The 23376-nt window shown below is 42.0% G+C and overlaps 1 protein-coding gene across 2 annotated transcripts in view; it reads right to left on the bottom strand.

Moving 5' to 3' along the window:
* Window positions 1-9582: 9582 nt before the first annotated feature.
* Window positions 9583-23376, bottom strand: part of CTNNA3 (catenin alpha 3) — a 1035346-nt gene continuing 1021552 nt past the window's right edge. The window contains exon 18 of one of the 2 annotated variants that reach the window (XM_060241118.1): window positions 9583-11452. In XM_060241118.1, the coding sequence (XP_060097101.1) occupies window positions 11165-11452 (288 nt within the window). In that variant the 3' untranslated portion in view covers window positions 9583-11164. The remainder of the gene's footprint in view (window positions 11453-23376) is intronic. The other variant, XM_060241119.1, reaches the window with a different exon arrangement.

Below are 23376 nucleotides of genomic sequence, written 5' to 3' on the forward strand. Positions count from 1 at the left end.
ACCATCTCCCATTGGACCATTTTAGTTTATGGCATGAAACCTCAACTTACATCCTGGGACCTCCCCTCTCAGCACCCTTTCTACCTCCCAGAAATAGAAATCAGTGCATAAAACTTTGCTGGCTTATAAAATACAGGGCTGCTGTCTTCATGCAGACTTTGACTTTACGTTATAGCCTATCTAGGTGCCTAAACTGCTTGCTTTTTTACATAACCTCTGAGCTTTCTTCTCTCATCTTTTCTCCACACATAAATTCAGGTGGGTAGCCATGTTGGTCTGAAACAACAGATCAACGTTTGAATCCAGTAGCACCTTTAAGACCAACAAAGTTTAATACTGAGGATCAGCTTTTGTGCATAAACACACAAAAGCTTATTCCCAGTAGTAAATTTTGTTGGTCTTAAAGGTGCCACTGGACTCAGACTTTGTTCTGTGATTAGACTAGTTATTACTACTGGTACATCTGCACCACACAAACCATTGTCACATATCTGACTGCTCTTCCACATTGCCGGAGGTTTTGGGAAGGGGAGAGTTCACTCAAGAAACTGTGGGGCGGATCAATTACCTGTCTGAAATAAATCATCACATTAACCAAAAAGCATATGTGTGCCCTCCTTATAGTTACTCTTGCCAAGGAAGAGTGTCTGAAAGGAAGCAAATAAAATCAATAATGAAGGCAATGCTTCCTAGGCATGCATATGAATAAAATCCAGCCAGTTGGGAATCACATACTGAATGAGATAATCTCTTGACACTGTAGAACCAATCAGATTTGGGTATGTCAACATAGCTGCTTTGGTAACTCATAATAGCCAACAGTCTCAATATATATAAGTAAATTAAAATTAATCTCTGTGGGTGAAGGGGGACCCCTGAATAATTAATGAATACCCCCATGATGATGAATAAAAGCATGTTTCTGCCTTCAGAACTAGGATGTCTGATGCAATTCTTCGTTAGAAGCACAGACAGCCCCAAGTGGGTGTGAATTCAAGGTTTTATATTAGATAAGAGACAGTGACCTCATTGAGGCCTCTGGATTTGTATTAGATAACAAAGGGGCCTCAGAGAAGCTTCTTGCTGGAGCTGCATGGAGACAGGAGGAATGGAAAAGTACTAGAAAGAGTTACAAGGGGGTGGGGAATATTGAATCAGATAAGCCTGTGTGCCTGTGCTGTTGGATCTCTGTGTGAATAAAACGGTCGGTATGTAGAATGATTTTAACTTAGTCATTTTGGGGACCCATGGCCGACTAAGTTCTGCTCTTGGTACCAAAAGTAAACCTTGTTTCATACCAGTAATGTGTGCGGACCTCGTTATTTCTCTGCTTCAAGGGCCAAGAAAGGCTCCTAAAAAACACTTTCAATCCCTTCAAGGCAACAAAGGAGGAAGCTTGTGGTGGGGGGTGGGGGAAGAGTTGTGCCAAAAAAATTTCGCTGAAATATTCCTGCTGTTTTGGCTCATCCCTTATTGATTATTATCTTATTACATGGTTTGAAATTGTTTTTAAGCTGGATACAAATGTTAAAATAAATACATAAAACAACTAAAATGACAAAGTTTGTGATGCTTCCTCCAGGCAATGGCATGCTACCACCGGATGAAGTAGCGTAAAACCATATTGTAGCATTGTGGGGACTGACAAACTGTTCTCTTTATGTATGGGGCCATGTGTATAATGAATTCCCCAGTCAACTGGTTAGGGCTATGTTGCTTTCTTATATTTTATCATGGTGCAATGTTAACTTTTCAGTATATGATTCCCTGTAATTCTTTTTTGCCTGCAGTGTTGGAGTTGCAGTAACCAGTTGCTGTCCTGACAGGTAAGGACAAATTGATGGATGGGACATCTCCGTCTCTGAGAAGGTAGGAAGCAAATCCACATACTGGATTCAGTGGCAGAGGCGCAAGCAGGCAACCTGCGGCTGATAAAACAATTGTTAGGTTAATGTTTGAATATTGCTCGGAATTATACTGACACCAAAATAGCATTTTTTTCCCAAACCCCTTGATAGTAAAATGCACTGTAAATTAATAGTGCTTTTGCATGTGTTAAATGGATACATTTATTATGGAACAATTACTGGATATACTTACGACTAGTGAACTGGGGGGAACCAGCTTTCTATAGGGTAGGTGGGTTTTTAAAAAAACGTTTGTTTGCAAAATACATGCTCACAGGAAGCTGCTTTTGTATATAGAGCAGTGGCTTGCCTCTTTAGCAGTAGGAGCTGCTTCAGTGAAGAAAATCCACAATTGTGTGTGTCTTTCTCCTACAAAGGAGCCTCGTGGTTCAGCGTGGTAAAGCTGCAGTACTGCAGTCCAGGCTCTGCTCACAACTTGAGTTCAATCTCTGCAGAAGCTGGGTTCAGGTAGCTGGCTCAGGATTGACTCAGCCCTCCATCCTTCTGAGGTTGAGTGCCCAGCTTGCTGGGGGGAAAGTATAGATGACTGGGGAAGGCAACGGCAAACCACCCCATAACAAAAAGTCTGCCAAGCAAATGTCATGATGTGACATTACCCAAAGGGTCAGTAACAACTTGGTGCTTGCACAGGGGACTACCTTCACTTTCTCCTACACACAGATACACATACGTTGGAATCCACAAGGACCTGCATGAGGCATCCCACTTTCCCCTTCCCCACTATTTCCTCTTTCCGTTTCCAGAAAATCCACGTAGTCTCGCCATAGTATCTTCTTGCCAGCTTCTAGGTGGGGTCTGGAGATCTCCTGGAATCATAACGGATTTCCCAACAACAGAGATCAGTTCCTCTGGAGATTTGGGAGTGGAAACATGGGAGGGTGAGGTTTGGGGAGGGAAGTAACCTCAGCAGGGTATAATGTCATAGAGTCTACTTTCCAAAGCAGCCCTTTTCTCCGGTGAAACTGATCTCTGTCATCTGGAAAGCAGTTGTAATTCTAGGTGATCTCCATCTTCCATCTGGAGGTCAGTCATCCTTGTTCCCCTGGAGGAAATGGCTGCTTTGGAGGATGGAGTCTGTGGCATTTACTCCCCTGAGGTCCCTCCTCTCTACAAACCCCAGCTTCCCCAGGCTCCGGCCCCCAGATCCCTAAGAATTTGGTAACCTGAAGTTCACAGCCCTATCTTCTTCCCACCCAACAGCCAGCCTTCCTTTATCTCTCCCTCTGTTTTAAGCTTTCCCTCTCACTTCTATGCCGGCAACCTCTACCCAGTTGTGTTGTGATAGCCACTGGCAAGTCTCACCTGCATGGTAGGGAACCCTCAAGGACCTGTGGGGTGGCACCTCACTTTCTCCTGTGTCCCCCTCACCACACTATTTATTCTTTCCTTCCTCCTGGCAACTTCCATATCCTCTCCCCTTTTCCTGCCTCAATCTGTCTTTCTCAGCCACTCACCAATCTACATTTTATCTGCCTCCCATCTTCAGCTGCATCTATTATTTATTCACATCATTTTAACCCACTTTTTTCCACAGTGCATAGCAGTTTACATTATTCTCCTCTTCTCCTTTTTATCCACACAACAAACCTGTGAAATATGCTAGGCTGAAAGTATGCGACCAGGGCTTTTTTTGTAGCAGAAACTCTTTTGCATATTAGGCCACATACCCCAATGAAGTCAGTCCTCCAAGAGCTTACAGTAAGTCCTGTAAGAAGAGCTCTGTAAGCTCCTGAAGGATTGGCTACATCAGTGGGGTACAGCCTGATATGCAAAGGAGTTCCTGCTACAAAAAAAGTCCTGAATGTGACCAATGAGCTTCCACAGCAATATGTGGATTCAAAGCTGTGTTTCCCAGACCCTGCTCTGACACTCTAACTGCTACACCACCCTGGTGTTCATAGGATGGCTGTTGTTGAACAGTAACAGGCAGTCAGGCCTAGTTGAGTCATTCAAATTGGTTGGGTTCAAGTCACCCAGAAGTTGCTTCCAGGCCTAGGGCTGCCAACCACCAGGTGGGCCTGGAGATATTCCAGAATTACAACTGAGCTCGGGATGACAAAGCCATGTCCCCCTAGAAAAAATGTCCGGATTGTTCTCACTGCATTGGAAGTGATTTACTGGAGGAGAAGGCTGGAAACTTTTTTTACGATGCCAAAAGAGCACTTTCATTTTGTTGCTATTATAAATGTTAATTGTTAGCTACATAGATACATGCATCTTGAAGGAGACTGGTAGACCGTAAACACACGTGATTGCAAGTATGATGATCCCGGGGAGAACAACAGGGAAATATGACCACCCAACCATCTTTTCTTCTGCTTTTGATTGCCAATATATTATATTTACAACCGACTTTAAATCACAGCCCCCAAAGAAGCTAAATAACAGCACATTAAGTTTTATCTGCTCCATCCTGTTGATCTGCAGCTTGAATGCATAGGCAGAGTCAATGCCGATGCAGGACACTGAATAAATGCTAGGGATTCATGTCCGGGCGGCTGCTGGGTTGTCTGCCTCCGCTGCAAAGCTATCCCTATGTGCAGCACTTTATTGGTTTTTCCTCTTGCAAATAAACTGGCCATATACTTATGGCTGCTGTTCGTATAGTTTATTAAACATGTCTAGCATTGGAACTTAACCCAACCAAGGTCATCCCAATGGCAGAGTTGAATGGGGAGCTTCCCCCTTCCTTTTCAACTGTACTCCAATATTGCAGCCAAAGTACAGTTATTTGCCCCCAGAATTAAGAGCAGGGAGAATTGAACCAAGCCTTACCTTTTCCCAGGCGTTTGCCTGTCCTGGGTCAGGAGGAGGTAGTGGTGGCTACAAGCATAGACAGCTTCAAGAGGGGATTGGATAAACATATGAAACAGAGGTCCATCAATGGGTATTAGCAGAATTCTCTGTCTGGGACAATGATGCTCTGTATTTTTGATGTTTGATGGGGGTCAACAGTGGGAAGGCTTCTAGTCTCCTGGCCACACTGATGGACCTTGTGATGGCACCTGGTTTTTTGGCCACTGTGTGACACAGAGTGTTGGACTGGATGGGCCATTGGCTTGATCCAACATGGCTTCTCTTATGTTCTTACATCAGATCTCTTGGTCTGATAACAGAATGTAATAGAACCTTGACAATCAATAGATCAATTTTAGTTTTCTGATGGATGATACAAGCATTCTGCATAAAAAGCACACTGAAGGATTACAGATGCGTATCCATCACTTGGAAACGCTTGGATGCATGGACATTTTATCCGTTTCCGTTTTTCTACATTATCCTCTGTATTGGCTTGGAAACCCATTCTACCCATTGCTTAAAAGAAATGTTCCTTATTTCCTTAATCAAATGCCACAGTCCCATCATTGATCTTAGTGTAGCACTTATTTGACGGTGGTGACTTCTAGAACAAGGCCATAATTGCTCAAATTGCTCTGGCCTTTGATCCTGTACTGCTGCTTCTTGCCTTCATTATCTGTGGATGCTCCCTGGACTCTTTAATTTATATTGGTCAATTAGAGCTTGTGACCAGAAGGAGTCACTGAAAGAGGGTGGCTGTTTTGCACAACTGCTGCTCTTCTTCAATATATAAACTGTATACTTTGCTACATATTCTGGGCCAACAATAAAATACAGTCAGAAACAGCACTTTGGCTAAGATGACCTTAAGTATAGTTGATATAGAAGGAAAGCTGTTTGAACAATTTAGTTGTAAAGTATATATGAATGTCCAGCACCGGGCATTCAGTTGAAAAAAGCCATATAAACTTTTTAAAAATGTGCATTCTATTTGAAATTCTCTTCTTCCTGATTTCTCTTTTGTGTTCAGAAAGGTTGCACTGGAGACCAAATGTATCCTTAGCATTATTTGCAAAGTATCCTGCTCAGGACATCATATGCATTGGCTTCATATACATCAGGGAGACCATTCTGCAAAGATAATGAGCTTCCCTAGGCAATGTAACATAGCAGTTTTAGAGTCTACACCACAGGAACTGAAGATGGTTCCCCCACCTCCTCAAACATGCCCCTTATCACCCCTCCTTTCATAAAGGGAAAACTTGCTCAACCATGCTTCCTATGCAAATCGAAGAGGGACATGGGAGGCAATTTCAGCCAGTTAGCCTTGGCTTACAGTTCACATTCTTAACTACTGCTTCAGCTCTGGATGGGACTTAAGAGATATCATAGTCAGTCCCACCTTGTAGCACTTTGTTCCTGCCTAGGATTGTGTAAGATTCTGCCCTGTCTGTAAGTTTAAAAGTTAAATTTTTGTGGTGCTGTGTGAATTAGTGCACCAAAATCTGTGGTCAGGTGGCTATTAGTTGACCATGTTCTACAATCATAGAGTAAAATAGGTTATAATTTCTGATTTGGAAACTCATTGGCTCTGTAGCCAATCTACCAATAAACATTATGTCTACACCAGTAGGATTAGATTGGATTAAAAATTCATGAAGTCCCAGATGTTGTGTCCAACATGGGCCCAGATGCTTGAGGAAGTATGGTATGAAGGAGGACAGCAATTCAACAGTGTTTCCCTAAATTTTATTTAGCTAGTATGGCCAATAGCCACTGAGAGCCAGTTTGGTATAGTGGTTAAGTGTGCGGACTCTTATTTGGGGGAACCAGGTTTGATTCCCCACTCCTCCACTTGCACCTGCTGGAATGGCCTTGGGTTAGCCATAGCTCTGGCAGAGGTTGTCCTTGAAAGGGCAGCTTCTGTGAGAGCTTTGTCAGCCTCACCCACCTCACAAGGTGTCTGTTGTGGGGGAAGGAGATAACCACTCAGACACTCTTTCAGAGAGAAGGGCAGGGTATGCATCTGCGGTCGTCTTCTTCTTCTGATACACTTGTCCTCCATGAATGTGCTTAATTTAAAACAAACCATGGTATGCTAGTGGCTATAATCACATTTTGTAGTAGTAATTTTGTTGTGTGAAAAATCCGTTGCTTTTCTTGAGTAATGGATGGGTGCTTTCCTTTTCTCAGGACATACTGACCTTTAGAAGGACAAATAACCCACTAGCTCATGTTATCTGAGCTCATTCTGAGCAGGACTCTCTCCTCTCTCTTCGCAAGTCAAAGAAACCCTCTGGCTAGGCAAAGCAAAGTCTCTCATCAGATGAAAGACAGACCATGATTCACTTTCCTCCCTTTATCCTCTCCTTTTCTTCCAGACTGCATGTCTACTAAAAACTATATTCTGTTGTGTTCAATGAGGCTGCCTCCCAGTATTTAGGGGTCCACAAACACCATTCAGCTCATGTTCTACTTACCGGTCACAAATAGGGAGCTGATTTTTCAATGATTGGCTCGACTATCTGTTGCCTCATTCATGGCAGTTTGGTAGGTTGTTCTGTATATACCTTCTTAACAATGCAATACTGTACAATTGGCTTTTGGTGCATATGCATTCTCAGACATCCTGATCGAGCTCTAATATCCCTGTCTTTGCTATGTAAATGTAACTCAGTACGCAGTTGCTTTAATAGATCTTTAAATCATTCACAAATCATATAAATCAGTCATAAATAAATGCTGTGTTTTAATAAAATCCTACCCTTTATGTTCATCTAAGTAGTCCCTAGTGGAGCTAATGGCTTTCAATCAGTTGGCGTTGGCAGCATCTTCGTACACGTGCAGTTTTGCAAAACCCCGACACAAACTTGTCGAGCAGGCATTTGTGGCTGCTCAGCATGAACTAAACAGGTTCACGTCTGGTTCATGTCTGGCTGGCACCTCTGAACACAGTAAGTTTGACTGTCCAACACATTTGTGGAGAAATCTGCAGCATCCCTAGTTTGACTGGGGTGTCTAGCAGCCTGTGTGGATTAGAATTTTTTTTTGCGGCTAGGTAATGCAAAGAGTTCCAACCAGATCACAGACCAGGCACAATCAGTCACCTAGGAAAAACACTAAATGAAGAGCCATGGCTTTAAAATTATCAACAGAAGAGCTTTGGTGTAAGCAAAGGTCTCCTTGTAATACTTTTGTGAAAAATGAGTATGACCAAGCTAGAATTGAAGAACAGTGAAGTTCTAGCCCTGTGCCTGCTGACGGCAAATACGTGTCCTTGCGTCAAGCACCCTAAATAAATGCTTTTAACTCTGTGCTTTTAACTCTGACTGTACTGATAACTTGCTTCGGAAATACAGATATTACTTCAGCATTCCCATCTTCTCTTCAGCCTGGAAGTAGTAATCGTCAACACCCAAATCGCCAGTGTTAGCTACTAGCCACCTATTGTTTTGTGGAAGGATCTTTGAATTGTTTTTTTTAATCTATTTTCAGCTAGCAAAAAAAAAAAAACGGCTTACATTTAATGTTGTTTGAATTTAGTAGTAAGTAAGTAAGTAATCAAATCAGCATGGTTTAATGGCTATATCAGTTTGTAATGGACCTCTTTTAAAGAAATTAGCTACCAAATAGAAATGGAAATTATGATTAAAACCGAGTATTTGAATCAGGGTTGCCTTGTTGCTAAATCATGATTAAAACTCATGATGTAAATCAGAGAGATTTAAATGTATTCGGCCGGCATCTGAGATTATCTGAGGAATGCTAATTAGATTTGGAGGCTCTGAGATACTGTAAGAGGAAATGATAATAGAGACCCACAGAACATTGATTGCATAGGTACAATAATTAGGGGCTTGATTTAAAGGAAACAATAGAAATGACTCAATGGGTCTAAGCAGGTTTGAAATAATTGAGACAATTTGCAGAAAATGTACATCTCGGACTGAATATGGGTGACAGAATATGGCCTTTCCTAATCAGAAGCATTTAATACAGAAGGAAACCATGACAACAGCTGGAGAAGGTTCAAGGAACCAATTCATTGAAGGAATAAGAGCCACAGGAACACTTTAAATACCAAAAGTGTAAAATGTAGAGAGTGTTATCACTTGCCTTTTCTTCTTGAAAGAACACTCTCCAATCCATTATTTTTTGTGAATTTCTGAATAAATTGGTTAGTGCAATGACTACTAAACTGCATACTGCAAACACACACGCACCTTGAAAAATTGTGCCACCATTTTGGACGTGGCCACTATTTTGTATCCTGCCATCACCATTACATGAGCAGTAACAGTGCCAGGGCTTTTTGGTAGCACTGCGTTGCATATTAGGTCACAGTCCCTGATGTAGCCAGTCCTCCTGGAGCTTACAGTAGGCCCTGAACTAAGAGCTCTGTAAGCTCTTTGGAGGATTGGCTATAGGGGTGTGTGGCCTAATATGCAAAGGAAACAATAGGGGTGTGTGGCCTAATATGCAAAGGAGTTCCTGCTAAAAAAAATAGCCCTGAATAGCACCCTAAAAGAATGTAGGGTGTGAGATGAAGGAACATGATGCAGTAGCTTTGCTGAAACTAACCAAGTCCAGATGTGAATCCTATGAAAGCCACCTTGAGAGTTCCCTGGCGAATAAAATGTCTACTGTCATTTCACAGTTAAAGGACACTCTTGTGTATCTCTTCTCTGTCTCCTTTAATCACAAATGAAAAAGCATTGTCTGAATCCTCTCCACTGGCACACAATGGGACATTTATGAGCTGATGTGGAAAATGATTGGCCCATTCTAGTTACATCATTCATTCAGGTTTTTCATTTTGCTCCACAGAAATTTTAACTAAAATGCAAGAAATGTGTATATTCTATACAATATTTATTTCAACTGATTAATAATGTGCTTTATCAAACCATGGGTCACACTACGACTTACAATACAGTGTACTGAAAGAAAGACACAATTCAGAGAGTTCATAGATTTTAAATACAGTGGCAGAGCTGTAAACTGTATGTGTGAAGTACTGTCAAGGCAGGGGAGACCAGAAGCATGTGGATCAAAAGTTGTCAGCTGGAGACTTCTAAAAGTGGGACCCTCCATGTTAGGAAACTCATGGTAGATGCTTGTGGAGAGTGCAACACAAACCCAGTACAATCTGGGCCAAGTTCATATTCCTCTAATGTGTTCAACAAATCTTCCAGGAGATTCAAATACCCTATGCAGGCTTGCAATCAGCACCTTCAAGGAGTAACAGGGGAGGAAGCCATGAGAGGTCCTGTTTCTTTTAGTGTCCTTGATGCGGTAGATTTTAAAAAGTAAATAGAAGAAGCTCAGATCATATCTTTATTCCCAACCTTACCTATCCCTGCGAACTTCACAGAAACACTGAGGCCCAAGATTTCTAATACACTGTTTCTATGATATTGTTAGCAGTTTCCTAGCAACCACTATAACAGATGTGAAGCATTGGTGGTGGTGAGTCTTTAAAAAACAGGGAAAGGAGTGTGTGTGTTTTTCCCTCTTGAAGAGAAACTATTCTGTTGTCCATGCTATTTTAATCTTAAACCCATGTTATGTAGCATAATGATGGATCTACAGACAACTGACATTTCATGCCCCATAAAGACCTTGGACAAGACGGTCCAATGCTCAGTAGAAGGAAAGGTGGCCCATTAGTATCCCCTGCTAGAATCTAAAGCTCTGCACATCCTATACCTGTATTGATTTCCATCACTTGAAGAGCTGAGCCAATTATACATTATCCTTTGCAGAGCTCTTTCTTTTTCTGAAGAGCACCCATTGGCTTTAATTAGGTCAATATTTCATAACATGGACAAGAAGCTAGTCTTAACCAGATAAATGCACAGTACAGTGGATAAATGGAAACCATGCCATAGGAGTCCATAACAGCGAGATGTTCCCTGCTCAGATCCCAACCACAAATGCAACAGGTGATCAGCTGTCCTTGCTCCCTTTTGCAACACAGAGATCACACAATCTATGTATCAGGTTGTTGTGACAGCTGCAAAGATAACAAGTGTGCAAGTACTTTGAACATGCTGAAGCTTTGAGTAAGTAAATATAATCACTATTAAACACAGCTGTGATTCCTCTGTTGTCCAGCCCAGGCCACCCCTCTCCCAGTGGTGTATTCCAAAGTGTTAAGATGCCAGATCAAATGCATTAGTGAGCAAAATTCAAGCACATGTGCAAATCCTGTTAAAAGTAGATGGAGGCAAATGCTGAAAAGTGGGTTGCATATGTGCCCGAGGGAGCTCCTTCGTGTGTAAAAAAAGACCTCCCGTAAATGTTAAAACATCTGGAAAAAAAGTGCCAATAGTTACTATTTCTTGTGGGATTAAACAAGTGTGGGGTGGGGGGACTATTTGAAAAGATCGAAGTTTCAGCATATGAAACCTTTTGCAGCAAACAGAATAATCATCTCAGTTTATTTGTCTTCCTCTAAATTCGCTCATGACTTGAACGGGATGGATTTTCTTCTTAGCCGAACCTTTTCTGACAGCTGCATAGATTTCCTCCGGCTTCTCTCTCTTAATCAAAGGCTTCTTTGCTGGAGCCTTCATCCGCCACATCACCACAGGGTGTCGCGGGCCAGCAGGACTTTGAATTCTGATAATCTTCGTCGAGGCGATATAGGACATCTTCACTGTCTGCACCACGGCATTCATTAAGTTTTTGGCAGCCTGAATGAGTGAAGTCACACTGTCCAGCTGTAATAAGAAGCAGGACTGTTAGCCTTAGAAATCAGGCTGCCTTTAATCAGAAACAAACATTTAAAATGCAGTTGATCTTTGCTTCCCTTTGTATTCTAGATGTAAGGAATGAAACAGCAGGAACATACAGGGGTCGGCAGTAATTTGCAATACTGAAGAACAGGAGCCTGAGATTTTTATTTTTTTTCCCAAAAAAGGGTTTCTTTAACAACGTTATGTTTTTGACATCTTGCGCTTATTATATTCAGACCTGGCTGCAAATTTACAAAACAATATATTGGAGAAGGATGTGTGTTAAGAAATGGGACCATTCTGTCAAACATCTTAATGCACAAGTCAAAGGCCCTGACAAAAATATTGATCTAAACTAATAGCGCAGACAATACATACACAATTAGCAACACCTGCATGGATCACCAGTGTAAACTAAGACATACACAAAACACCACAGAACGACCAACAGAAACGTGTTAAAGGCACATCACAGTTGTCCTAAATGTACTCTCAGTCTAATTTTGCTTACAAGTGAAACTACACTTCTGGTTGACGTTTGCTGTACTTTAATTTGTATGTTTTAACTATTTTATCATTGTGTATGTTTATATTTTGTATGCCACACTGGGCACTCTGGAAAGGTGAGATATAAATATTTTTAAGCAATACAGTTTCCCGAGGATCCTTGGTTTTTCAAGTCTGTATAATTTTGGGTTACATTAGATGCAAAACTGATATGGCTTGAAGGCAGAATAAAAATGTTTTGAATAAAGTAATAAATACATTCTAGAAAGAAGATGGCCATCTCATTCTAATTGCACAGAAAAAGAGAGCTATAACATACACACGCACACAGGAGAATCCTGTGTACCGAAGGATCAACTCCCTCCTGAACATGGACACCAAATGAGGTCCAATCAAGAGTCAACACTTAATATCTTCAAGAGTCAACACTTAATATCTTGTCATCACCAAGTGAGGGTGATGGGGCAAGACTTTGCTAAGTGTCCTGGGATTGTAGCCTTGGGAAAGGTACAAAAGGCAAAACGTGTTGCCATCACATCAAGCTGACATCTGATGATCCCTAGTGGGGCTTGAAGCAATAGGATGTTCAGAGGTGGCTTGCCATCACCTGCCTCTGCACACAGCTCTGGTATTCCTTGGAGGTCTCCCATCCAAATTCTAGCCAGGGCTGGTCCTGCTTAGCTTCTAAGATCTGATGAGATCAAGCTTGCCTGGGCTATCCAGGTCAGGGATACACACACACACACACAAAAAAAAATTAGACTGTTGGGACTTCTTCCTTTGGTTGTCTAGGTGTTGCTTTATTTATCGTGGCCAGCTTCTGAAATACATTTCAGTGTGGAGCTGGCTTTGGTAGACTCTTTGTTCAGTGTTTTGGATAGCTATAATTGTTTCCTTAGCTTTTTATATTTATCCGTCAAAATTGGATCACGGTTTTTGTCAGTTCTGTAATTATGAGATTATCTAGTTTGGATGTAGTTTGTTTAATGTTTTGTAAGGTTTCTTAATGTTGTCAGCCGCCCAGAGCCCGCTTGCGAGATAGGGCGGGGTATAAATCGAAAATTAAATTAAATTAAAATTATTCTGATTTTTATCGGATGTTGCATTTATTGGCTGATAACATTAGCCATTTTGAGTTCAGGAAAGTCTGGAGACATATCCCTTGTATAAATAAGAATGGAGAAATAGCGAAGCAAAGTAATAAATAAGAAAATTTGATTACAGATTGGTTAAACAGATTGGTCAAACATGGTTTGAACACCTATGTTCAAACTGAAAATATATTGTCCAATTTCTATAGGAATGCTCAGAGGATGGTCTTTTACGTATTACTTTCCAATTCTTCTGGAAAGTAGCTGTTGGGAAATCTGATAGCCAGCAGTAGCAGAATCCTCTTACATTGGGTGGCTTTTCCTTTTCTCCATCTCATTCTACTGTCTGAGGAACAGGACAAAGAAGTCTCACCTCTCAAGTTCAGCTATGGAATATATATATGCATGTGCAATCAGGCATCTGCGCATGCATCCTTCGTGGGATGTAGTTCCCCAGCTGGATCTAGTAGTCAGAGTGGCACACATGCAATCTTACTCATTTTTTATAGTTCCAAGCAGCTGTCCTGCAAGGAGGGCTGATGAGAACAATAGCTTCTTACCTGACAAGGCTACGTGTCTGCAGCCCTGCCTGCTATGTGCACACGGGTTGGATTGGGGCCTTCACCTTGTACCTTTGCTAGCTTATTTGTTCCTGGTTTTAAGATATGTAGGCATTCCAGAAATGTTCGCAGTAAACAACCCGTATTTCTTTTCTACATATGACCATCTTAGTATTGTTTAGGTTATTATTTGTATGTATTGATATTAGGCTTTGTTTACACACTGGGACAGAGGAAAGGAAAAGTTTCCCAGCAAAAATGAAAGTGAACTGGAAGGAATTAAAACTTTTAAGGTCAAATTATTTCCAACATGGCCAGCACAGCATCTGATCTGCATCGTGTTTTATTTTGTGCACGGGCCTCCTGGCGACGTTAAAATTCTTTAGCATTTCCTTCCCTGTGTTAGGGATTCTACCTTAAGCTGCCTTTGCTGTTGTCATTGTGTGCCGGAAAATGGCAGGGGGAAACATTGAATGTAATTCGTATCAGTGACTTGAATGAATAACTTTTAAGCTTCAAAGAGCCACCACACGCATATTTAATTGTAAGACTGACACTTTCAATTTCAAAATGCAACACCATTTTGAATATTTTAAAGAATACTGTTCTCTGTCCACCCCCCACAATAAAAATCACTGGTTAGTTTTGATGACTTTGGCTGTATATGAAACAGTCGTCAACTTCATCATGCAATTTATTTCAAAAACAATCAAGGAACAGAATTAAGTCTGCATCCCGAGGATGCATTCTTAGCAGGGCTGGACCTAGACTGTCTGACACCCTAGGCAAGACTAACTTCTGGCGCCCCCCCTCACCACTGATAATGTCACTGAGTCACATGGGGGCCCCAGTTTGGTACCCCCCGAAAGGCTGGCACCCTAGTCAATCACCTAGCTTGCCTAGCAGCAGAGCTGGCCCTGACTCTTAGAAGTAACTCTATTGATTAAAATAAGACTTCCTTCTGCATGGATCAACATGGGGTTGCTTCCTAAAAATACGAAAAACTGAAGCTGAATTGTGGTGATATGGTCAAGATGTATTTTGAAGTTTTGCTCAGGAAGCAGGATGTTAGTGTGCAGGACATGTGTTTGCATTGTGGCATGACATAGTATAATGGAGTCAACTTGGTGTAGCAAGGGGGACACAAGCTTGGTCCTTTACTTACTGCCTCTTCAGTGTTTATTATAGTACATACGGAGCCATCCATGCCTTGGTGTGGTTTTGCCTTTGAACAGCTGGGCAGAGGTACAGGCAGAAGTGCACCACGGGAAAGACAAATAGGAAGACAGGTTTGATTTGATGCCATGACCAGGTTCATGGAACCTGCATTGTCCAAAACTCCAGCTACAATCCACAGTATAAGGGAAAGTATGTGTTTTTCTTCTGTGTAATAAGAAAGTGTAACAACCCTTGACCAACTATAAAAATATGGAAAATATCTGAAATGCCTTCTTGTTTCCTGTCTCGCATACTCTTTTCTTTCTTTATACCCCTATTGTAAAGTAGTAACAGCATTTGTATTTGGTCACTGCAGCCAGAATGATTTTTGGAGAGAAATAGAAGGTGGTGGTATGGAGGTTATGATAGAAGGTTAAGGATTGTGAAGGATCTTTGTGGTTAAGTGACATTTACAATGTGATGCAATGAGCTTTTAGGTGTAACATTTAATAATTTTAAAACAAATTAAAATAAATTTTAAGAGAAAGAACGTGTGTTTACAATCAAATACGTAAAACCCACAACTGAATTTCCATATTCAGATGTGGCAACTGGAATCTGTCATTGCTGATCCAGCAAGAGGGACTCCCCCCACCACAGGAACAAATGTCAGCTTGAAGATCTGCCAAAGGTGCCATAATTTATCACATGGAAAAGGGGGAGGGAGGTGTGTGGCAAATGTGAGTGAAACCACCACATAATGGCTTTCTAATACATGCAGGCATGGGAGATGAGGGTAATTGTACAGTCTGATTCCTCACACACTGCATTTTTTACCCAGCCTGAGAAAAAGTGACAACGGTTCTGCTCTTGAGTTCCAAGCATTGCAGGTCAGCCCTCCCATCGGTGTGCCATTACAGAATGCTGGTGGGGGAATCACATATTTGAATAGTATCCTACGTTAAAAAAAACAAACAAACCTTTCTCACTCAAGAGAACACTAAGCTACAGTTCAGAAGAGCATTTTAAAAAATATTGCGGTTTTAGTGTCTGTGGATTCCCCCCCCCCATTTATTGTATTTATTGTTTTGTTTCTTTTTGTTTTTTGTAATCCATCAGAAGGCTCAGAGAGAAAGGCTGACTAAAATGAAGCAAGACAATACAACAGTTTTCTGATGTGTTCACTTGGCAAAAGCAGGGATTTATTATTTTTTAAACTTGGGGGAGCATTCAATCATTCAGTTCCTCATCTGCATTCTGAAGAGTTTGGATGTATTGTTATGGGTTGGCTGCTACCAAAGAAACATGAGAAAAATGGGGCTCTTGGTGTACTAATGAAAGCAAAAGAAGATAGGAACACGGAGAACAAAGACCGTCACAATATCTCAATAGAATTAAACAATAAAATTATATTACCATTAAACTGTGTGAGAACTCCTTCTAGTTTGAATGTTTGAAGCCTCGTGGTTCCTATTGGTTTAGGAACAATGGGTTTCCACTGAATATAGATATACAGACCACGATGTGAAGAAGCTGGTTGAAATGCAGTCTACCTAGAAAATACGTCTCGTCTTTTGTCTATTTATTATGAACCTTTATCAGCTTGCAATAAGAAAATCATGTCTTCTTGCAATAAGAAAATAATGCACAGTCTTCAAAGGATTTTGGCAACACCATATCACAAATGCATTCTCAGAAACCTTTTGGAATTTCAAGGGAACTCTTCTGACTCTTTGAGTTGTTTATTCACGTAGACAGTGATTATTATTTTTTGTAGAGTGTTGAATTGGAGGTTCATTCTCTCTGTGTTTGTCTGTGTATTAGAAGTTTTTGAACACCTGTCTCTTTAAATTGTTGGCTGAAATCTTTTTGACTGCCTGTAAGCACATAGTGCTTTCACTAGCTGCTATGGCCGGCTTATAAATTGTAGATACACTGTGAATGAATGAATGAATGAATGAATGAATGAATGAATGAATGAATACACAGTTTAATGGTAATATAGTTTTATGGTTTAATTTTTTTTGAGATATTGTGATGGTCTTTGATCTTGGCATTCTTATCTTCTTTTGTTTTCTATGAATGAAACATGAACCAAGAGATTCCTTCTTTCCCCTTCCACCAAGCAGTTCCTTGTGAGCTCCAGCAAGGTGATGCAGTGATAGGGGAGCATCACGGACAGCATTCATTGGGGCACAGGGCAGAAGCTGCAGTTAGGAGGAGGAAATTGGCAAGATGATCTTCTCTTCCACCTCCAGAGGGTGAGCGATAATTCCACACAATTCCTCCTCCTTACTGCAGCTTCCCCATGGCATTTTGCCCATGAAGGTGTTCTGGCCCCTGGAATCACTTTGGCGGGGATTACTGAGAGCTGCTGAGGGAAGGATACGGTGGGAAGAACCCTCTTTCAATGAGTGCTCTTGCTTCCATAGTATGTAGGATCCACCCCTATTCCCTGTATTCCTATTGGTTGTTTTAATCAAAGGATCTGACCAATTATGGAAGAGAAGCATCCTAATGATTTGTTGCTGGGGGCTAACAGGCTTTCTAAATGACACTCCATCTATTTGGCAGCCAGTGTGGTCCTTTGTTTCTTGTCAACAAAAGAATCTCCCAACCATGCAGCCAGCAATCCAAACAAAGCAAGTAAGATGGGTCCTACTTTTAGTTTTTTAAAATATCATTTGCATATATGTGTCTTGATTCAGTTTCTCCATTACTAGCCATTCACTCTGGTGAAAGCAATTTAAAAAATCACACTTTGGAATAACTTGAGCACTTTTCTGAGCTCCAGTAATAAAGATCTGTATGTCACCTGGTGCCAGATTTCTCCCTCTTCAAATGCACAGATTCTGACAACAAAATGAGACAATCGTTTTATCATGAATATGAGCTTTAGTGAGTTTCTGATAACACCACAGGTCTCAGTTCAGTTCTTGGTTCTATGTTGTATGCTACAAGAGTGAATGTTCACAGTTTAGAGCCACAACAGAAACCGTTTAATGCTCTTACTTATGTTTGAAGCCTTTCACATGCCGGACTCAAATATTTGAAAGACTGTCTCTCCCCCATTTGAACCCAGCGAGATTTTTTTTTATTGGTCCCTACCTAGAGATCTGTAAGCACTGCTACTGCCCAGTCATGGGCTTTTACTGTGGCAGGCTTCATGTTTTGAAGCAGCCTTCCAGAAGGCCTCAGGGGCAAAATATCAGTGACAGAGGTGACAGGTCCATCCTGTGGCCACCAATTCCATTTTAAAAGCATTTGTAGTTGTCTAAAAATTGATGCAAGGTTCTGTTCTGAATTGGCTGCTTGGCACCAGCCTCAAGAGCTCTTGTTCCCCTCCCCCATGCCTTTTTTGGAGCCCAAACAGCCCCCTCCCACCAAACATGCTGATTTTGCATGAAGGTTTCATTATAGGGCATTCACTAATGTGGTCCCTCCACCTCGTGCATTCTGAATTGGTGAAGCCGACTTGAGATTTCAGCACATGTTGTTGGGCTTCAGTTCAGTGCCTCATTTTGTTACTCATCTGATGACTGAAAACTAATAGTGAGGTGTGATGCCCATTTAATACCCATGGATTATTAGGAGTAGCATGAAAAAAATCAGATTAAGTCAAAATCAGGTGAAGTAAACAGTTCCTCTTCTTGCTGTGTAACGGCTTTTAATATGTAATTTAATGCAGGGCTTTTAAAAGCAGGAACACACAGGAACACAGTTCCTGCTGGCTTGGTTCTGGGGGTGTGGCCTAATATGCAAATGACTGCTGGACTGTCTCTACAATAAAAACCCCATGTGAAACAATGGTGATGTCAGGGGGTGTGGCCTAACATGGAAATGAGTTCCTGCTGGGCTTTTTCTACAACCCCCCCCCCCAAAACCCTGAGTGAAATCCAGGATGGTGTCGTAGTTAGAATACCAGAATGGGATCTTGGATCTCCAGGTTTGAATCCCCCTTCTGTCACAGCAAGTCACTAGTTGACCTCCGGCTAGTCATTCTCTCCCAGTCTAACCTAACTCACAGGGTTGCTGTTGTGAAAATGAAATGATGGTGTGGACAATGATGTTGTAAGCTGCTTTGGGCCCCTATAGGGGGGAAAGTGGGGTATAAAATATCTAAATAAATACTCCACTCTTAAACATTTCAGTATTCATAGCCAAAAATATAAACAAAAAAAATTGCATTATGAGAAGTGCATAAACAGAATTCACCCTTTTAAGCCCATTGAAATCAATGGGCTTAGAAGGGTGTAACTTTGCTTAGGATGATCACACTCTTAAGTCATAAAAATTAAAGTCAAAACAAAGCAAGAAGACGAAGACAAATTAACATTTTGGACTTGTCTATATTTTGCTAAACCAACCCATTATTGCAACAGCGGAATATCTGCAGCAGATGCTGGCAGAGAAGAAAAACTGTGAAAGAGGGAGACAGGCCATACACAATACCACTTAAGCAGAAGGCTGACATGAAACAGAGTTTGGCAAAAGCGAAACATAGCTAGAATTGGCCTGAACTCAAGTATCTGTAAATCAGGAACAGCAATTAAAGGGGATGGCAGGTGGATTCTCCTGCAGCATCCAAAATGTACCCTGAGGCAAGCCTATCAATTAAAATTTCACTGGAATGAAAAGAGCAGAAGATGAAACCCATCTGAGGAGCTGTAACACCAAAAGGTTACAGCAAAGAGTGGAGCCAGGAGTGGCAACATGAAAGATGACAAAGACAGCAGAGGCAAAAAAGGTGTCATACACAGACTACTGGTGGGGTTTTGTGTGTGTGTGTGTGCGTGCATCATTTATAAGCACTCATGTTACTTGAGGACAGCTGAGTGCCAGCTTTTAATTACTGTAAATTTTGTGCATTTGTCCAGGATCATGGATCCCTGATGTGATTTTTTTTTTAGAATTTTATATAAAAAAAATATGATAGAAAGTACTGTGAAAAAATAAAAGGTAACACCTTTCAGCTGTCTGCCAAATGAGCCCTTTTGGTGAAGTCATCTTTCCATAGAGGAAACAAACGCTCATTCTTCATAGGCAGCATAGGGGGCTACCCCTCTTTCACTGCATAATTTTTGAGGATGTGCCAATTGCTTAAAGGTTTCTTTCAAAATAACAAAACAACCTACTATTGGTGGATAATTTTTATGAAGTCGCACCTTAGCAGGAGAAGAAGAAGAAGATATTGGATTTATATCCCGCCCTCCACTCCGAAGAGTCTCAGAGCGACTCACAATCTCCTTCACCTTCCTCCCCCACAACAGACACCCTGTGAGGTGTGGGGGGGGGGCTGGAGAGGTCTCTCACAGCAGCTGCCCTTTCAAGAACAACCTCTGCCAGAGCTATGGCTGACCCAAGGCCATGCTAGCAGGTGCAAGTGGAGGAGTGGGGAATCAAACCCGGTTCTCCCAGATAAGAGTCTGTGCACTTAACCACTACACCAAAGGTAACACTGAGTATGCTGCTGCTGTTTTTTCTCTCTCTCAATAATAACTAAGAATAAAAGTAGTTGCCTCAGTCAGAATCTGGATTGTGTGAATAGAAATCTTTTAAAGAAATGAGAGTAAATTGCCCCCCCATACGGAATGAAGAGACGTACAACAAGTTGGTAAGAAGGGCCACTTTATTAAATGATGGCAATGGGTAAAACAACGTGGGGCCAGGATGGGCCAGGGGTCAAAACCAAGACCACCTCCCCAACCTGAAACAGGGTGAGCCACAGGCCCCGGGATTGAGCCGACCCAACGGCTCAAAACCGGCCGGCCAGGCACAGATCCAGTCCACCTGAGCTCCACCCTCCCCGTGCCGTACAGCCTGGGCTGTGGACCACTCCCTAATGACTGGATCACCAGGCTTCCCTGGAGCCAACCTTGCGCCGTACAGCATAGGTTCCCCAGGTAGGCCCTGCACCCCCAAAGGTGCGTTGCCATGTGCGCTCACCGAAATGCCCCAAATCGAACATGTCCCCAAGGGTAAACCTGCCAGTGACCTATGTATAGCACCGCCGAAAACCAATTGCCAGCGCACCTCCAGCAGTGTAAGGTAGGCAAAAACACTCCCAAACCGGCCAATCGCTTGGGAGCGAAAAATTCCTACCTGGCCCCGAAATGGCGACCAGCCTGTGCCTACACTGCATGAAGGGCGGGCGGGCGGGCCGACCAAACCTATCTTCCGAACTGCGCAACAAGGGGACGGGCCAGCCTATAAAAGGCTCCCGCCCAAAAGCAGTTGGGTAAGACCATTGTCTCCCATCCTGCAGGGGAGGCAATGGACGGCCCCCAGCCTAAGGCGGCCGATGGGCCGCCCGGCTGGGCAGTGCCGAATTATTTTGAAGAAATCTAGTAAAAATATAGCAATTGGTTTACCACCTGCTCTAAAAGAAGAAAGTGGCTGTGTCTTATTTCTTTATTTCTAGAATTTCTATACTGGTGTTGCCCAAGGGCACTGCGAGTGCTGAAACAACCATTAGAAAGTAATTATCAGTTTTCAAAATTCATATTTAATAATTAATACAAATAAAGGGGTATGGCCCCGATCATACAGTATTTCCAATAAACCCTGTGATATTCTACTGGCTTGCAACACTGACAGCATGAATATTTGGATGACCTATCATTTGCTAGGTTAAAAATTAGCAACACTACACAAAAGCAGGGTGTAATCCTCTGAAGAACTCTCTCTGTCTCTCCCGCTCTCCTGTCTGCTTACAGCGCTGCTGCCTCTGCCCATCTGGTTCGTGCAGTGGCAAGGGGGGAGGGGCTCCCATTCTTCCTCACCACTCCCACTCACCAGCCTGCATTCCTCAACATGGCTGCCAAGGTCTCACAAAGTAGTATCGGCAGAACTTAGACTGATTTCCCACTAGCCTTAAGCTGCTCTCATGCTCCTCTTCTCAGCGGGGCTTCCGTTGGATTTCACACCATCTGCCCTGGGTCTGCAACTTGCTCTGCCTCTTTCGTTCAACAAACAAGATCCTCTAAAAACCAGTTTCTGTTTCCTGCGCAAAAAAGCCAAAGCTAGTTGCAGCCCCAGGGAAGATAGTATGAAATCCGACGGACACCTTGCTGAGGAGCATGAGAATGGCATAAGGCTAGTGGGAAATCGGTCTTACTTCCCTCAAAAAAACTTAAACTTTTTTAAACTTCTGGATTTTTCTGCAAACCTGGGCAGTACTCCAGGTCTGTAAAAATTGGCCTCACTCTCTTTTTAAAAATATCCTCATGGGCACCAGATTCAAAATTGGATACACGGTCTCCCATTTTACACTCTATTTTATTATTTTCTCTTTTTCCCCCTCAGTGTTTCACAGAAAAGAAGGACCAGACCTTTTTCACACATAGGATCTAGGTAGCAAAGTTTCCAAGATGCATTTCACAAAGTTGTGATCACACATCATGGGAGTGGCAACCCCTAAGGGAAGGGGGAGATCCTTTCAAATGAAATGTATTATCTTCTCTGTCAGCCAGTATTTTTGTTTTGTTTTGAAAAGCATTTCATTGAATCTTTCCCAAATGCTTAAGCTTATAGCCCTTTGCAGTTTCTCTAGTCATCCGCAGTCCATGACATTCTTCAGTTGTCATATTCATAGGACTATAATGTTCTCTATTCAAGGGAACTGATCTTCTGTATCCCTTGCAGTGGCCATTCCTCGTTATGGTTTAAAGGGCAATGTTAGCTTGCCTTTTCCTTGGCATCCTGGATGCAGTTTTGGAATAGATGAGGGCTAACAAACCGAAAATTAATCCTAACAGACGTGCTACCTGTGATCCAGGAATTGGGATATTTCCTGTTCTAGATGACATTGCACTCCCCCTAAAGGAGGAACTTCTTTAGTTTGGAAGTGCTGCCAAACCTAGACATCCTGCTGGATAAACAGGTGACAGTGGCACTCAGGAGTGCGTTTCACAACCTTTGGGTGGTGGGCCAGCTGCAGCCTTTCCTGAGTAGGAAAGGTCTTGCCACTGTCATACATGTCCTGGTAACCTTGAGAGTGAGGCCAGTTTCTGCAGATCTTGAAGACAGTCTAAAAGCTACAGATGGTATACAATGTTGCAGTCAGTATATTGACTGGAGTATAGGGACCATATCACTTCAGTCTTGCTCTATTTACACTGGCTCCCTTTTTGCTTCCAGACTCAGTTCAAGGTGTTTGTATTAACCTTTAATAGCCTAAATGTCTTAAGGTCAGCATGCCTTAAAAAACAAGGTTGCTTATCTGTAATTGATGATCTTCGAGTGATCATCTGTGCATTCACACCCATGGGATGAAGCTTTACTTAAAACTTACTTTAAGCCCGACGGATCCCAGAAGAAATCTGTGTCATCGGATGAACGGGACGAGAAAATGGCTGCCGGCAGTGCTGAGATGGAAACTAACCAATCTGAACAACTCACTTCATCAGAAAACGAGATGCAAACCTTATTTGCACAATTCGAAAAGAAGATGCTTAACAAAATTAATATGCTTGTAAAACCACTAACGGATCAGATACAATCACTGCAAACTGACCTTAAAAAAGCATCTGAGATAGCTGATGTTGTCTACGAAAACAGCATGGCAAATTCTGACAACATCTAGGAACTTTGT

This window comes from Heteronotia binoei, chromosome 6 (assembly GCF_032191835.1).
Source record: "Heteronotia binoei isolate CCM8104 ecotype False Entrance Well chromosome 6, APGP_CSIRO_Hbin_v1, whole genome shotgun sequence".
Taxonomy (NCBI): Eukaryota; Metazoa; Chordata; class Lepidosauria; order Squamata; family Gekkonidae; genus Heteronotia; species Heteronotia binoei.